Consider the following 17,076-nt stretch of genomic DNA (forward strand, 5'->3'; position numbering starts at 1 on the left):
TTCCAAAGCTGCTGCAAAGACTCAAGAGTCCAGCTCCCATTGGAGCCTCTTTGAGAATCTAATAAAACCTCTTCTCACAAAGGTTTCCCAGCTTCAGCTATCTTCAGCACACACTGAGGCCTAGATTCTGCCTGCAATCACTTGGACTTGGCACCAAGGTCCCTTAGGCACTTCTATAAACCCTTCTAGGAGCCAACCAAGTCCTTTAGGAACCTACAGACCTTTTAAAAAGACTGTGCCATGCTGCCTGATGCCTGCTGCTGATTGCAGTTCTTTTTTTGATGAAGCATTCTTGTTGAAATACATGGGCTTGTATCCCAAATGGATTTTTTTTAAAGTCAGTTTTAAAAATGCTTTAAGAAATGCCTGTGTTTTGAAATTGCTGGAGAATTCCCACTTCCTATCCAGTTCTCTCCCTTTTTTTCCAAAGACTGGGGAAAAAAAAGCCTTAAAGGGGATGGGGGGGGGAAATAATATGCATTATTAAAATATATGCATTATTTCTCACCTGCTTGCTTTCTCCTCCAGCGTGACCAGTAGGAGAAAGGGAGCAGTAAGAGAATGCAGGTATTCCCTTTCTTCCCACCACTGGTGTTCCTTCATCTTTTTTTGCCACTGAATGCAACAATGTGAGAGCTGTCTGGGGAAGTGGTGTGTCTGCAGTCTCTCATGTTATCCATTCTATAACTCTCAACTGTGGGAAAGCAATCAAGCAGCTAAGGGGAAAATGACTGAATGAGCAAATAACAAGCTACTGTCCTGGACCAGGCTCATTTTTACCATGCTTTGCCACAAAAGGGGAAAGGACCAATTAAAATTTCAAAATTTGCCCCCAAAGTGTAACAGACATTTCCATCCCCTTCACTTCCAGTTGCAATGGGTTGTTTTTGTACTTTGAGACCCAAAGAATAGGAGCGACTTCAGCCATTTTCTTCCTCCATTTTTCAATTAGCATCTTGCTTGAGCTGTTCAGCAATCTCAGCCACTGTGTTTCTATCTTATACAAAGCCAATAAAGAGTTAGCATCATTTAAATATGTGCTTTTGCCTGTTGTAGGCACTAGGCAGATATTGCACCAAAACAAGGAGCGGCAAAAACACAAGGTCTTGGTGGTCACACGCATTGTTATTCTTGTATTGCTGCTGAAGTTGTGTGTTTGGCTCCCATCCAGACTCTCTGGGTGGGTGCCTGGGGCAGTGGGTCTGTATCAGGCAGGGGCTTTTGCTAGAGGAATATTGAATAGCTGCAGAAAATAAGTTCCCAGCACAGCAAAATGAGTCCCCCCTGCCCCTGCCCCTAGTAACTCCATTGTCTCTCTGCTCAGACCAAGCCAATGCCAGCAACCCCATGGTATGAATTCTGCGCTCAGTCACCCGGGGGTCAGTCTGCCAGACAGTTAATGTACAGCACAATGAAAAGGGCAAGCTCTGTGTGTGGGGAAAACTGGCAAATTCCCAGGGTCTGGGTCCTCAGCTGGCATAAAAAAGTGTTGATCTATTGATTTACACCAACTGGAGACCTGGCCCCTGGGCACAGCTCCCAGCAGCACCTGCTTATTGCTTGCATGGTTCATCCCTTGATCAGAAACTCTGAACTTCTTAACAACTCCCAGTGTGGCTCCACTTTTGCAAAGTGACGCCCCGACCCCAGCTCCCCAGAGCGCGCAGCTTCCCCGCAGCCTGGTGTCCGGCCCAAAATGACACTGCATCGCAGTGGCTCAGTAACAAGGCAGAAGTTTATGTATTTGGGGATAAGTGCACTGGAACCACTCTGGCTCTCCAGAGTGAGATGTTACAGGGGACTCCTGCAGGAGAGAGCCACTTAGAAACGTTGATTGTATGAAGGTGGGAGGTTATCTTCTCAGACTAGCAACGCAGAGGCTTAGCCCAGGGGCTGCCAGGGAAGAAGATTAGGAGACAGCCAGGTTCATATTCATATATCAGAGACTGTGGGAAAGCTAATCGAGAGAACTTTCCTAAGATAAATTCCTGCAAAGGCCAGGAGCAAAGATGTAATCTGCTCAAGGGTGAATCTGAGATCGCTGGCAACCTGCCTGCCCCAGAAGGACAGCTGCCTCTTTCTCCACCTGGTGATGGTCATCAAAATTAAAGCAAGGGGCCCTGAGAGAGAAGGTGCCTGCTTCTGTTGGACCAAGCAGTCCTTCATTCCTTTTATGCAAAGCATCAGAAGGGAGTCCCAAATTCACTGGAAGCTACCACAAAGGTAAAAGGCTTTTTTCATGCAATTTTTGCATGTTTAAAATTGTGTGTGTGTTTGTATGCACCTATATATATATATATATTATCAAATATGTATATGTCTGGGGTTTTGCTTGTTTGAAGGGAGAAGGGGGCTTTGTTTGTTTGCTATTGCTTCTTTTTTTTTCCTACCCTAACATCAGACCATTTGGGACTTTGCTGTCCTGTTTTCATTAAGAACCTTTTGGAGATTGCAGCCTCTGCCTCCTATCAAGCCTCAGCTGGAGGCCTCTGACTCTGCCAGTCTTTACAGGGTGTCTGTTCTCTCCCCATGAAGCTACCCTGCTCTGAAGTTGGAAGTATGAGTACAGATTCAAATGCCCAGGGTAGCTTTGGTTTAACTAATGTGCTTGAGTGGCTGTAAAGCCACAGCAGAGTGGGCTTCAGGTGAGCTCCATCAGATGCCAGAGAGAGAGCCCTCAGCAAGTTCAGGTGTGCCCACTCTGACCCAGGCACCCAGCCACTTCCTCTGTGAGCTGTGCCACTCGTGTCTGTGGCACTGGTTCTGGAGTGAGTAGTGGGGCTGGCCAAAAGCTTTCACACCTCAGGTTTTTGTTTGGGGCATTTGGGGGTGGTAAAAAAGGACTGTTTTGGCCAAACTGTTCAATGTTCAATTGAAAAAAGAGTGAAATGAAACATCCGCCAGAATGCAGGAGAAAGGAGCCGTGCAACTGGGCTTCATTTCCCACTCATGCCGGCACCTGCCCCCAATAACCCCAGGTGCCAACTTATCCAGGTGTGTTGCGCAGTAGGATATGTAGTTCCAGCACCTCACTGCTCTGGGGGCCAGAAACCCACATCTGACTCTCATCCTCAATGTGTCCATCCCAGCTAAGGCCCTGACCCACGGCACTGGGGGTTTCACTGCCTGGAAATGTGTGGGCTGACCCCTGCAAAGAAGCTGACCTTTCTCTGCCGGGCTAGGATGTCTAGGTAAAGCCAGAACATGCTACTCCATATCACTGTATTAAAAAACCCATGCAGCTTCATGCTGCCAAATACAGGGTCACAAAACCAGGAATGATGGGTCATGTTTGTTAAGAGGCTGCCTCCTGGAAAGCTAGGAGTCCAAAAGCTGGACAGATCCAGACTGGAACCAGTATCCAGGCTGGAGGTATTCCAGTGTCATGGGCTTGGGGCAGCAACTGCTCCATGAAACTCTCTAACCGGAGGTCAGACTAATTGATCACCCTGGTTCCTGCTAGTCTAGAGGCCTTGGGAAAGACTTTGCATTGAAAAAGGCCATGCATCTTTCCCTTTATCCAAATAGATCATAGAAATCGTTGGAGTGCCAGCTGCTGCAGGAGGGCAGACGGTCCATATCCCCGTTCGGAGGCTGAAGCCATACAACTGTCCTATTCCTGACAGGTAATTCAGCCACTCTTAAAAACTTCCAGTGGTGGGGAGTCCTCAGCCTCCTTCAGTAGCCTAGACCAGCATTTAAGTGTCCTCTTAGAAAGCTTTTTCTAATGCTTGGCTGCTTATCCTTCAAAGAAAAAGTGTGTGTTCTGTTTGGTGGGTATGGGAGTCTTATTGCTATCATATCCGAGCATCTTATAGACCTGCAAGAAGTAACACGACTAACAGCTGTCACGGGTTAATTCCTCTTTCTATGCTCCCCTGAAAGCAGCAGAGAATGAGGAAAAAAGCAGAGAGAGAGGGGAAAGAGGTCGGGGGGGGAGTAAAATAAATAAAATAAAGTCAGAAAATTGCAAAACAAACAAACAAAAACCCCAAGTATTTTTGTGAGCCACGGGTGATAGCTTATTGGACCAGCTGGGAGGGACATAGAGAAGTTTTCAAGTACTAAGTACCCTTCTTCAGGTACCTGAAAGCTCATCATCACTCCCAGCTATAGAGTTTGTCCAATAACAGATTTCACCCATGGGAGTCCTTGCACCTCTCTCACATGTCCTGGACCATCCCAGTTACATCATGACAGATCTTTTGGCCAAATTGCTATTGTGGAAGGAAAAAAACACTGCAAATCCCAGTCCATCACCGCTGAGATTTTCAAAGCTGCTGGAAAGACCCGAGAGCGCAGTTCCCATTAAAACTATTGGCATTGGAGCCTCTTTGGCTGCTTTGAGAATCGCAGAAAGCATCTTCCCATAAAGGTTTCTTGGCTTCAGCTATCTCCATTTTTCATAGGACAAACCTTGTAAAGGGAAATGCTTGGACAACACTCAGTGGTTCTGCTGTTCTGTGATATTAAAGGACTTCCTGGGAGTATGCTTCCAAAGTGGCAGCTGGGAGCTGGCTCTAGCTCAGCCTGCAGCAGCTTTTGCTCTGCAGATCCAGAGGCCGGTCCCTGACATGTTTGTCAGGATGGTGTTCACCTCATAAGCCTCTTCACATCCCTGCCGAGCCAGCGCTGGTCTGGGCTGAGAGGATGCTCGAAGCCCAGGGACACATGCCCTCATGCACGCATTTGTCAGGGCTTTCCCATTGATGTGCTTTTGTCCTCCCTCTTCTTGCTCATGCTTTGCCTGCCTGGATAGGAAGGAGCTTCCTGTATCACCCCATCTCGCTTGCTCTCCCGGGCACTGGCAAGCCTTCTGCCGGGCATTTTAGTGGTGTGGCAGTCCTCCCTGAAGCATTGGCCAGAGCACTGAAGGGGCACTTCGTGCTGCTCCATACCTCAAGTAACCACCTGCTTCTCTCTCCACATCCCTCCTCCCAGGAGCAGGAAGGCCAAGGCAGGACATGGCACTGCCAAACCAGACCCAGGTGCACGAGTTCATCCTGGCTGGCCTCACTGCCAGCCATGCCATGGAGCTGGCTCTTTTCACCTTCTTCTTCATCATCTATGCACTGATCCTGCTGGGAAACAGCCTCATCATCTTCACCATTGCCTGCAACCAGCGGCTCCACGTGCCCATGTACTTCTTCCTCAGCAACCTCTCCTTTATCGATGTCTGCCACTCCTCCGTGGTCATGCCCAAGATGCTGGCTGACTTCCTGGCAAAGCAGAAGGCCATCTCCTTTGGGGAGTGTATCGCCCAGATGTTCTTCCTCCACCTCTTTGCCTGCACTGAGATCTTCCTTCTTACCATCATGGCCTATGACCGCTACGCTGCCATCTGCCACCCCCTTCACTATAGCACCCTCATGAGTCGCCGCGTCTGCCTGCAGCTGGCCACTGCCATGTGGCTGGGTGGTCTGGTCCACTCTGTGGCCCTGACTGCCCTGACCCTCAATCTGCCCTACTGCGGCCCCAATGCCATCGACAACTTCTTCTGTGATGTGCCCCTGGTCATCAAACTGGCCTGTGCTGACACCTACGTCTTCGAAGTGCTCATCGTCTCCAACTCAGGGCTGATCTCCGTGGTCTGTTTTGTGGTGCTGGTGGTCTCCTATGTGGTCATCCTAGTCTCACTGAGGAACCACCTCTCCGTGGGGCGGCACAAGGCACTGTCCACTTGTGCAGCCCACCTGACAGTCGTCATACTCTTCCTGGGCCACTGTATCTTCATCTACCTCCGCCCTGCAAAGAGCCTGGCAGCTGACAAGGTGGTGTCCATATTCTTCACAGCTGTCACCCCTCTGCTCAACCCGATCATCTATACCCTGCGCAATGAGGACATGCAGAATGCCCTCAGCAAGCTGCGGGGCTGGCAGGTCAATGCCATGGACAAATGAGACTGGGCCAGGGTGGGATGTCAATGTCCTGTCTGACCTGTCTTCCCTGCTCCCCTGTGCCCCTGCCTCTGGACAGCTCATTGTCTTCGGGTCTTGTCTTCACACAATGTTTGCTCAAGGTATAGTTTGGGTTGATCCCTGCCTTCACTCCCAAAAGAGCTCCTGTCACATGGAGCTTCCCACTGGACCCGCCCAGCCCAGCCCAGTTGAGATGTTGGGCTATGGTTTGAATGCCGCAGGCAGGTCCACGGGGGCTGTGCCCTGGATACATGGTTCTGCTACCAGTCCATGCAGCCTGGAGGTTTTTTGAGTGCTTAGCCCAAACTCAGGCCCTGTGGGGTTGTTTCTGTTAGGAAAGGGAATGGGTTACACAGGACAGATGTAGTCCTTATCATTGGCATCAGGGTGGGGATGGGGAATACATGCTTCTATTTCCCCAAACACAGTAGAAATGACCACAGTAGCCTCTCCCAGTCTGACCCTCCAGCGAGCTCCTTGCCCAAGAAGCTCTGTGTCGCTGCTTCCTCTCATGGATGAGCATGCAACTCCCCTCCCCTGGCTTCCTGAACCCAGCACCTACAGCCTGCACCCTGGTACCTGCCTGTGGGGGCAGCAGGGGCATAGCGGTTCAAGAGAGTGCCCTGTCCTCTGCCTCTTCATGATAACCCAGTGTGATGCTGCAGGAAGACTGGGGCATTCAGCTGTGCTGAACGATAACCCAGGGCTGTGCTACAGGGCCAGAGGGTGGGGGAGACCTGCAGTTCCCTCCAGCTGCCTCACACAGGCATCCCTCTTGGGACCCATAATAGCACAATGTGCCTAGCCACGACAGCTCATGACCACTGGCAGCAGTGAGGCTTCACCAGGGAGGGGCATTCTCCGGCCAAGCTGTTTCATCCCATCAGAAGCTGCCATTTCAACCTAGTTGGTGGGTTTTCATCCTGGCTGCACTGGGAACATTTGGGTTTTTTACAGTGATTTTGTTTCAAATGTACAGGGGTGGGGGGAAGTACAGGTTTGGTCATCCCAGAATTAAAGAGTGGAGATTTTGATTTCAAGCTTGCTATGGATCTGAAATGGGTTATATATTGTAAACTCAGAGGGTATGGAGAGTGATTCTGAAGCCTCAGAAGGGGAAGCTGGGATTAGCTCTCACGGCACTTGAATTTGGAGGGCAAATCCAGGCTTTTTCTGGGTTCTGGATGGGAATGAAAATCCCTTTTCTCAGTGCACGGCCTTCCTGGGAACAGGGATTCTGGGCTCCTGGTCCCTCACCAGCTTTAGTGACGCAGGGCTGCATGGGGTATCCCACTGGAGAGGTTTCCATGTTGCTGCCCTTTCTGGGTTCTTGCCCCTTCATCAACAGCAGCTGTCCTAGCCAGGGTTAAGATGAGAGCAGGGGTCAAGCTAAGCAGTGCTCCTGCCCCAAGGTGGAGCTGCCGTGAGTCACACCAGCCAGGGATCAGACCCGCCTGTCTTCTCTGGAGCTCTGCTGTCCCATGCCCCTTCTCCCAGCTCAGTGCTGCTGCAATGCCTCCAGTGCACACACACCTGCAAGCTCTTAATCATTGCCTTTGGGCCCTGTTAGGAGCTCCAGCAAATCAACAGGGAGGAGCAGCCTCATGAATTCAGGCTCTTACTGAAAGCTGTCAGCAAGGAGTGGCAGGGGGCTTGCAAAAGGCAGGACAGAGACCTGCTTTGGGGGCGGTGGGGGGCACGCTTCCAGGCAGGAGTCATAGCAGGCTGCAGCCCAGCTATTCCATATCCATCTCCCCTTGTAGTCACCCCACAAACGGGGTTTCAGGAGTGACTCTTGGAGAAGCTACCAATGTCCTGCCTGCCCCTCAGCTCATCCCCTGCCATCTGTTCCTGACCCAGCGGGGAAGAGGGGAGTAGATGCAGGATGCCTGGGTCCTCTTTACAGTTCTTGGAGGGAAGTGGAGCCCTGTGAGGGTGTGGGAAGGTAGGACGCTCTTGTGGGTTAGAGAAGCGGGGCTCAGAGTCAGGACCGCTGGGTTTCAGGCCTGGCAATGGAAGGGGTGGCCAGTCAAGCGGGAGGAGGAGGGCTGGGAACAAGACCCTAGGCCTAGCTCAGTGAGTGATGTGCAGTCTAGCAGGTGAGCACTCAGGCTTTGGCAGCCAGGACTCCTGGGTTCTAGTCCCAGATACTGTGTTGACCCTCAATAAGATACTATGGTGACACACAACTAATCCCAAATCCCCACACAAGCATCTCTGCTTGACCCCCTTCCCCTCCCATCAATCCAAACCCTCTCCCTGCCACCCACTCTGCTGAGTAGACCTTATCTCTCAAGTGAAGGTAGGGAACAGGAAAATATCCCCTACCCCCACTGAAGCCTGCCAGAGAGCACAATATGAGCAGACAGGTGTTTCCCATGGTGCCTTGGAGTCCACAGCCCCAGACCTGGAAAGAATCATTCTAGAGAAGAAAAATGCATTGAAAATAGCTTTAATGGTGGGTGGGGGGAACTCAGGGCTTCATTTGAGTTAAATGCAGGGGGAATATTAGTCAGTGCATCAGACCCTGTATCCAGCTGGGCCCCGTGTGATCTGCATTTCTTGCCTTGCTGCCTGGAGACTGCTTTTCCTTGAACTCCCAGCATCTCGACTTTATTATTTACAAGGCCTGGGCATCAGTGCAAGGTAAGGGCATGCATGCATCATAAGGGCACAAGCAGCTGCAGTAGTATGTGGTGCGGGGGATTGCTGGTGTGTGTGTGCATGCATGGGCAGGCATGTGCTCTTCCCTTGCACACAGGCTCATGGACAGGGGTGCATACTGCAGCTCTCTCTCCTGGGCTGAAAAGCTCCCCATGTGCTTCCTGCCAGTACATCCCAGGGAAATGTCCAGCTCTTGGCTAGAACAAAGAGGGGTAGAACTGGTAACATCACCCTGATACGCCTCCCCACCACCACCCACCCACATGCATACTGGAGCTGTGCCCTAGGGGCTTATGTCTGGGCACTGTCTTAGCTAGGGTGAGGTCACCCAGGAAGGTAGGCAACTCTGTGAGGGGGAGAGGGGAGGGTCAGAAAGAGCCACAAGGCTCTTCCTTGATTTATACACACTGAGGGCTTGGGCTAAAACCTCTTGTTCTCTTCCCCCGGGAAAGATCCATCCAGATGGACACCACACCCCCCAAACTCCGATCTCTTCCCCCCTACCCGTCAGGGGAGATCTCCTGCCACCAGTCTCCTTGCACCGCTGTGTGAACCCCACCCCCCTTCTCAGCCCCCCGTCCATCTGTCCATCCATGCATGGCCCCTACTCCCCCCAGGAGAAGATCCCCCGGCGCCACAGCTTCCACATGGAGCCCTGTATCTCCTGGTTGCGCAGGGTATAGATGACAGGGTTGAGCACAGGCGTCACCAGGGTGTAGAAGAGGGATACCACCTTGTCCAGTGAGAAGCTGGTGGCTGGGCGTGTGTAGATGAAGATGCAGGGGCCAAAGAAGAGCACCACAACTGCCCAGTGGGCTGCGCATGTGGATAGCGCCTTGGACCGCCCAGCAGCCCCCCGGCCCCAGATGGAGACCAGGATGGCCAGGTAGGAGCCCAGCAGGGCCAGAAAGCAGGTGAGGGAGATGGTGCCACTGTTGGAGACTATGAGGACACCGGTCTGGTAGCTGTCGGTGCAGGCCAACTTGACAATGGGTGGCACATCGCAAAAGAAATTGTCAATGATGTTGGGGCCACAGTAGGGCAGCCGCAGGACAAGGGCGGCCTGCGCCAGGGAGTGGATGGTGGCCCCAACCCAGAGGCCACCTACCAGCCCAGCACACCGCGAGTGGTGCATGAGGATGGGGTACTGCAGCGGGCGGCAGATGGCTATGCAGCGGTCGTAGGCCATGACGGTGAGGAGGAAGATCTCCGCACAGGCACTGAGATGAAGGAAAAAGAGCTGGGCCACGCACCCTCCAAAGGAGATGGTCTTCTCAGCTGCCAACAGGTCCCACAGCATCTTGGGGCCGGTGACCGTGGCATGGCAGATGTCAATGAAGGAGAGGTTGCCCAGGAAGAAGTACATGGGCAGTGTGTAGAGGCGCCGGTCGCCAGCCACAGTCACCAGGATGAGGAGGTTCCCAGCCAGGACCAGCAGGTACATGAGCAGGAAGAGTGGAAAGAGCAGCAGCTGCAGTTCCCGGCGTGCTGTGAGGCCCAGAAGCACAAAGTGCGTCACCGTCGTCCCGTTCTCCCCATCCATCCAGCCAGCACGGGGGGAGATACCCACAGCTGGCCCCTGGGAAAGGGAGAAACCAACAACTGGTGTGAGCCCTGAAGGCCAGGTAGGGACTTCCAAGCTGTCTGCAGGGGGGCAGACAGTGTTTGATGCCACTGAAAGCATCTGGATAACCCCAAGCAGGAACACTGCCCATGTGACCCTTTGAGGGAACAGGAATGGGACCCTGCTCCCCTAAACTTTTTGGATAAGCCTACTTAGCATGTTAACAGTGGGAAGGAGACAGGGAGGAAAGAAGACCCTTAGCAAGGCTATTAATGACTGGATCCCACCAAGGGTTCATACATACAACTCAGTTATTCTAAGCAACAGCCCAGTCCAGGCACGCATCATGAATAAGTCATTATACCACACACATGCATGCATACACACATGCACACCCATATCCTACTGCTGTCTTCATGAAAGGGTTCAGGAAGCAGCCACAAAAATGATTCCAGTTTTGGAAGAAAAACCTGCCCCAAAGAACAGTTCAATCTACTTCACCCCCAGAAAAGGCAGGGAAGAATGATCTTGATCCGAGTAAGCTGCTACCTACGTGGGGGGAGATTCCTGATAGCAGAAGGCACCTTAGCCAGCAAAGGCTGTAACCAGACAATTGGGATTGGAAGCAAGGTGCAAATGTTTAATGAGGAGAATAAGCCATTGGGATGATTTGCAAAGAAACTCCATCGTAGGACCAATATTGGGGGACTTTCTAAAAGGTCTGCTCTAGTCCAGGGACAGGCTGCTGAGCTCATCTCTAGGATCCCTAAGTGAAAGTATCCGGTGGGGGGCATGTAGGAGGGCAGACTGGATGATCCCCCAACCCCTTCCTGAATGTAGCCTCTGGCTCTTCAGAACCACAGGGCAGGTCCCTAGGCTGGAAAGGAGAAAGCAGGGATAGATGCCGGGGTGGGAATCTCCAAAACGTGTCATCCAGATCTGCCTAAATGATCAGGATCGCCCCCTTCTGCCCTCAAAAACCTGAGAGTCCAGGGAAATATGGGGCAACTGCAATGTCAGGTGGGGAGGCAGTGAAATGGAGCAGCCAGAAATACCCAGAAAACATGTTTGATACTCATGGGGTGTGAATATCCATTTCCCCTTAATATACATGCAGGCAGGGAAAGGAGGGGAGTTTCTGCCCAGGGCATGCGGGAAGGCAAGTGCCTCTCTCTGCTGTGCTGGAGACCTTTAGAGGTGCGGACTCACGATGGGGTAAGCAGGGTGACAGAGTGGACGATCTGCCCTCCTCCCTCACCACCCCCTACTAATCACTTTGGGGCTGGCTGTGGCAGAAGGGGATTTACCTGAATCGGTTCAGAGTTAGGCTGAGTGCAGATGTGACCTCTTGAGCTGCCTCTGTGCCGGAGAACTACTCGGGCTCATGTTCCTGTGGAGAAAGAAGAAGGGCCAAGGAACAGCCTGCGTGTCTTCTTTCTCTTAGAAATGCCCCTGCAGCTGCCTTGGGTTTTTAAGCAGGGTGACATGCCCTCCTTCCCACCCCCAAGGCCAGCTAAAGCCAAGCTGCACACCGGCCAGACCTTCTTTGGGTCTAACAGAGCAGAGCCAACCAGCCTCACCAGAGACACCGGCTCTCAGGGAAAGCTCTTGGGTGGCTTCACCAGCTTTGGTGAGGGAGCCAGGGTCTGTGTGTCCATCGGAAGCAGGAGTGGGGAGACCTCACCTCCCTCACCTCTTTTTTTTTGGCAGTCAACTGACAGACAAAGAGGAAACAAGGGATGGGCAGCTCCATTCAGCCCTGATATCTGCCGCTCAGTTCCTCTGAGAGCAGAGCCACGGGGTGTGGGGTGTCACATCAGGCACCCGAAATTCCTGGGCTCTGTTGCAGACACAGGGCTTGGTGATGCACCCGAAGCTCATGGCAGAAGCCAGGAGAGAAGCCTTCCCCCAGCACAGGGGAGCTTGAGCTACATCCCCGGTGCAGATAGCTGTCACTGATTCAACCCTCTGGACAAGGGCTGTGGCACCACCGGCTCACCCAGCCCAAGGGAGGATGAGGAAGAACGCCACCTGCCAAAGGGTACCCACTGGTATGAGTTTGTGCAGCCAGGAGCAAGGGCCTTCTGGAAACCCAGGGTCCAGCAACCTCCCTTCAGGACCCGGTTGGGGTGGAGCGGTTACCTGCAGAGCAGACCGGCAGCCCCTGGGCTTCAGATCCTCCCCACCTGCTATCAGCCCTCTCTCCACCTGCTGCTGGGTGCTCAAGCTAGAGCTGCCATTGCCTCTCCGATATAAGACGCCCTGCTTCCACGCAGGCATCTTCCACCTGACTCCAGGTTCTGTGCAGGATACCGGCTGAAGCTGCCAGTTGTTGCAAGTCTTGTGCGCCTTTCCCTAATTAAATCACCAGGGACACGGCTTCTTTTTTCCCTTTTTTTTTTTTTAAGCAAAGAAAGTGCTATTCCCATGTGCCACGTTGGCAGGGAGCTGGAGGGGCCGAACACCACAAGGAACCAAGCAGTATCACCAACTCCAGGTTTACTGGAGGAAAAACACCCTCCAGACCGGAGCCCCGATCAGCCACAGTGAGACTATTTGGACAGCGACCTGGCAGAAATCAGAGCCCTGTCCTGCCCTAAGCCATTGCTCTCCTCGCTATTTGAGTTTTCTGTCAAAGGAGACATTTCCCTCTCTGTTCCCCCATTCTGTCCCACTTTTTATGTGGCTCATAGCAGCTCTCGCTGATCAGTCAATTTATCCTCATGAAGAAGGAAAACTCTATATAATCCAGCTCATGTTATAGGTGCTCTGCTATGATCATGTCTGTTGTGAATGGAAAACTGTGCTCACTGTGGTGTGTAGAGGAATGACCCTTGGGCCCAGCACTGACATGCTGGTGGGTGAAGTGCAGGAGAGACTCCAAGCAAGAGTTATTTCTTGGCTAAGGGCAAGGCCCTCTATGCTATTCTCTAAGGGAAAGTGCCTATAAGTACAAGACCCAGTACTGATTTCATAGATTTCTACAGTCGGAAGGGACCTGGTAGATCATCAGATCCAACCCCCTGCTCCAGGCAGGAAAGAGCAGGTTATGTAACCCCAGCCAGATGCCTGTCTAATCTCTTCTTGAACACCTCCAAGGTAGGGGAAAGCACCACCTCCCTTGGAAGCCCATTCTGCATTTTGGCAACCCTCACCATAAAGGATTTCTTCCTTATGTCCAATCTAAATCTATCCTCCTTCAGTCTGTGGCCATTATTTCTGGTAACCCTGAGGGGTGCCCTGGTAAACAGTGTCCCCTAGTCCCTGCTGACCCCCCCCTTGATGAGTTGTAGGCAGCCACAAGATTGCCCCTCAGCCTCCTCTTGAGGAGGCTGAAGAGATTCAGGTCCCTCAGTCTGTCTTCATAGGGTCCGTACCTGCAGGTCCTCAACCATACAAGTAGCCCTCCTCTGAACCCTCTCAAGGGTATCCACATCCCTCTTGAAGTATGGCGCCCAAAACTGGATGCAGTACTCCATCTGCAGCCTCATCAATGCCACATAGAGGGGAATTATCACTTCCCTAGACCTGCTTGTGATGCACCTGCTGATGCAAGAAAGAGTGCGGTTAGCCTTGCTTATCACCTCGTCACACTGGTGACTTGTGTTCATTTTTGCATCAACCAGGACTCTGAGGTCTCTTTCCACTGTGGTGCTCAGAGTGGGACCCCCCAGTCTATAGGTGTGTTGGAGAGCCTTTTTCCCCAGGTGCAGCACCTTGCATTTATCCTTGTTAAATTGCATCCTATTCTGATCCGACCACTCCCCCAGTCTATCCAAATCTGCCTGAATTCCCTCCCTGCCCTCCAGTGTGTTTACTGTACCCCATAGTTCAGCGTCATCTGCAAATTTGGACAAGGTGTTTTCAGTGGATGGAGGTACAAGCCTCTTGCCCATTGCTTCTTAAAGAGCGAATATCCCACCACATCCCGGCCTTTGAGTAGGTCTAAGAAAGTCGAGGGTTCTGGAGCAGTGGTGATACCCAACCATGGGGAGGAGTGGGGGGCCTCTAGCCATGGAGCAGCCATGACCTCTAGCAGAAGCAAAGGACAACAGTTCCCAACAGAGATGACCTCTGACAGAGAAGACCAAGGAGCAGTGATTCCCAGCAGCGGCGAACTCTGGTATGGGCCTACTTACCCAACACCTGCTCCTTTGGCCAGAGTTGGTGGCAGTGCCCCTTGGGTGAGTCTCCCTTCCCAGCAACTTGGGCTAGGTGGTCGCTCCCCTGGGCTCGTTTACCAGTGGTTGTGAGAGGCTGTAACCATGGGGGGTTCAGCTAAAATCTAATAGATAAAGGTGTCTGTAAGTCTGTTTTCCCTCTTTTCACCATTGATAACCTAGTGACTATGAAATGTTGCTTGTGAATCACTTTGGAAGACCCCAGGCAGGGGTGGATCTAGTGCACTGCATCTAGATGCACTAGATCACTGGTGCACTTGCACCCGCCTTTTCCTGCTCCACTCAAAGTTTAAAACTAACTGCCTGGCAGTGGTAGCAGCATCTCTAGGCAGGCAGTGCTGAGGGAGTCGATTGACTTCATGGCTCGTAATCTACTTGGTCCTTTCTGAACTCCTCATTCTGCAGGTGATAAGGACCCTCTCTCTTTTTTCATGACCTTGATGTTCTGCTAACCAAGCCAGCCTTTTGTCTGCCATTCTGCTGTCTGTTAGCAGTGGCTGGTCATGTAGCTCCTATTTCACAGCCTTGCAGACTGTTTTGAACTCATTCCAGTGGAGTGCATATTTGTTTCTTCACCTGAATCCCATAGCCCTAGGTAAAGCTTCTAGTTTCTTTCTACCTGGAGAAACATGGGTTGTGTTATATGTGATGATGCACCTTGCTACTTGCACCCCCTCTTCATAATCCTGCATCCACCCATGATGTTATTTCCCCAAGTTTCTGGCTTTGGGGGCCTGGAACCAGAATATGAGGTTGATGTTAAATCCCAAACTTTGAGCCCAGGCCTCCTTCCTGCTGTCTGGTCTATGACAGAAGTGTTCCCCTTCTGGGACGGTGTTTCTGGACTCTCTGGAAACAAGCCCCCACTCCTCCCTCCCCTCAGATTTATTGTCAGTGACCCTGTACCAGCTGTGTGGATGCAGCCTGGGACTCCCAGTACACCCTGTTCCAAGCAGGGAGGGCACATCAAATCCTACCCTGCAACACCAGGGCACTGGTCCATGAGGATGGGGGAAGCAGAGCCCAGCAGAGGGAAGGCTCAACAGGAAGCTGGGCTGGGGTTTTTGTGCAGCTGGTGCCTCTGCGCCCATTGCTGTGTGCTCACAGCACAGTAGTAGATGCCAGCGTCACGAAGCCTGGTGCTGTTCCGGGTGAGGCTTGTGAAGCGAGAGGTCTTGTCCACAGTCAGGGTGAATTCCCCCATGGATGAGGTCCCATCAAACTTGCTCCCCAGGAAGATCAGGCCCCCTCGCCCCTGCAGAGACTGATGGTACCAGGACATTTGGTCTGCGGAAGTGACATTCTGGTTGCATTGGATCAGGAGCTGTCCTCCTTCCACAGTGGTGAGCCGGGGTGGCTGGAACACCTGGGCCAGGGCCCATCTCGCTGCCCCTGGAGGAGAGGCAGAGAGTGAGGGAGGGCGAACTTGCCCCCACCTGGAATGTGATGCCTGGATTATATGGGGCAGCAGGAACCAGGGGCATTGGTCCCAGACAATTAGTGTCACAAGTGATAGCAAGAGAGGTGCAGGGAGGATGGAGGGATCAACTGGAAGACACTGAAGAGGGAAGGAGAGGCAGATGGAATAGGTGTGTAGGGTGGATGGACAGATAGAAAGAGGAAAAGAAGGAAGGAAGAAGTAATAGTCTTCCTTGGAACAAGGTAAGGGTGAAAAGTCGAGGTGCAACTGGGTTAACAGTACCCACTGCTGGGTTAATGCTAGCCACTGCTGACCTTTACCTTTGTCATTCTGCAAGGGTCATGGGTGGCAGTATGATAGCAAGCACTGGACAGAGGAGAAGCAAAGAGAGTCCTACTCACCAAGCAGCCAGAGCGCAGACAGGAGCCCCTCCATGGTGGTGCTCAGGGCTATCTACCACGTTCCCAGGAGCTCTCAGGACCAGCACGATGGTGTCTCCATCTTCCTAACCCTCACTATCCTCCCCAACACACTGCTGCCTCTGATGGTACGAACCACAGGGCTTCAAAACAACACCCCCCTGCCGCCACCCTCACAAACAGGCAAACCACTTCCCTTCTGATCCTCTGAGCAACAGAGTTGCCGGGAGTTTAAGGGAGAGACTGGACCACGATGTACTGTACAGCTATCACCATTGGTCATTACAGAGTCCTGCCAGAGATGGATGGCTGGACGGATGGATGTAAGTGCACAGTTGCACTCACTAAGATGCTGTGGTTATAAAATAGAGTGGAGTGTTGTAGCTGTGATGTGTGTGTGATGTGTGATGTGTGTCCAGGACATAGATGAGAAGCCCTTGCCTTGCATAAAAATAGAACACCTTTTCTCTCCTTGTGTCATCTCTCTCTGCCTCTCTATCTATCCCCGCTTCCTTTCCTCTGCAGTATCCCTACTCCCTCTGCATAGTACATAGCCCGTGATAGAGACCTGGCCCTGTCCAGTGCCACAGCTAGCCAGTGAGACAACCTCTATCCTACAAAGCATAAGGTCTAAATGCAAAAGGGTTGTGGACAAGTGGTGTTGTCTTGGACAAATCCCCTCAATTTCCCCCATGTTTTAGTGTCACCCATATACTGTTTCAGGGAGGCCAGGCCATTGTGAGTCGACCTTGGTTCTGGAGGACGCTATCTCAAGGATTGATTCCCCCTTCCTGGCAGAAGTGTGCCCCCGCTTCCCTGACTGTCCATGCCCAGCCCCAGCTCCCAGCCATCAGATTTTGTACAAGACAGAACCCCCCCCCCCCCTTCAGTGTGCAGACATCATTTCCCC

The 17,076-nt window shown here is 52.2% G+C and overlaps 2 protein-coding genes and 1 gene segment (V, D, J or C); 1 reads left to right on the forward strand and 2 right to left on the reverse strand.

The window, feature by feature from the left end:
- The first annotated feature begins 2,144 nt into the window (after window positions 1–2,144).
- On the forward strand, window positions 2,145–6,140 carry LOC102378490 (olfactory receptor 4E1-like). 2 transcript variants are annotated; one of them, XM_006035000.1, is made up of 3 exons: window positions 2,145–2,223; window positions 3,529–3,626; window positions 4,942–6,140. In XM_006035000.1, the coding sequence occupies exon 3, from the start codon at window positions 4,965–4,967 to the stop codon at window positions 5,898–5,900; it is 936 nt and encodes a 311-aa protein (XP_006035062.1). In that variant the 5' UTR covers window positions 2,145–2,223; window positions 3,529–3,626; window positions 4,942–4,964; the 3' UTR covers window positions 5,901–6,140. The 2 variants fall into 2 exon arrangements, with proteins under 2 accessions (XP_006035062.1, XP_025046950.1); XM_025191165.1 differs by lacking the exon at window positions 2,145–2,223 and adding an exon at window positions 3,123–3,191.
- A 3,046-nt stretch (window positions 6,141–9,186) lies between these two features.
- On the reverse strand, window positions 9,187–10,125 carry LOC102387471 (olfactory receptor 4E2-like). The gene has a single exon (XM_006035035.1). The coding sequence runs from the start codon at window positions 10,123–10,125 to the stop codon at window positions 9,187–9,189; it is 939 nt and encodes a 312-aa protein (XP_006035097.1).
- A 5,241-nt stretch (window positions 10,126–15,366) lies between these two features.
- Window positions 15,367–16,182, reverse strand: LOC112547896. The segment is given in 2 exon segments: window positions 15,367–15,719; window positions 16,149–16,182. Coding segments are annotated over 2 exon segments (387 nt in total).
- Window positions 16,183–17,076: the final 894 nt, after the last annotated feature.

This window comes from Alligator sinensis, unplaced genomic scaffold, assembly GCF_000455745.1.
Source record: "Alligator sinensis unplaced genomic scaffold, ASM45574v1 scaffold955_1, whole genome shotgun sequence".
Taxonomy (NCBI): Eukaryota; Metazoa; Chordata; order Crocodylia; family Alligatoridae; genus Alligator; species Alligator sinensis.

Excerpts from the sequence above, each read along its gene's own strand:
- LOC102378490 (XM_006035000.1), top strand. The coding sequence starts at position 4,965 with ATGGCACTGCCAAACCAGACCCAGGTGCACGAGTTCATCCTGGCTGGC.
- LOC102387471 (XM_006035035.1), bottom strand. The coding sequence starts at position 10,125 with ATGGATGGGGAGAACGGGACGACGGTGACGCACTTTGTGCTTCTGGGC.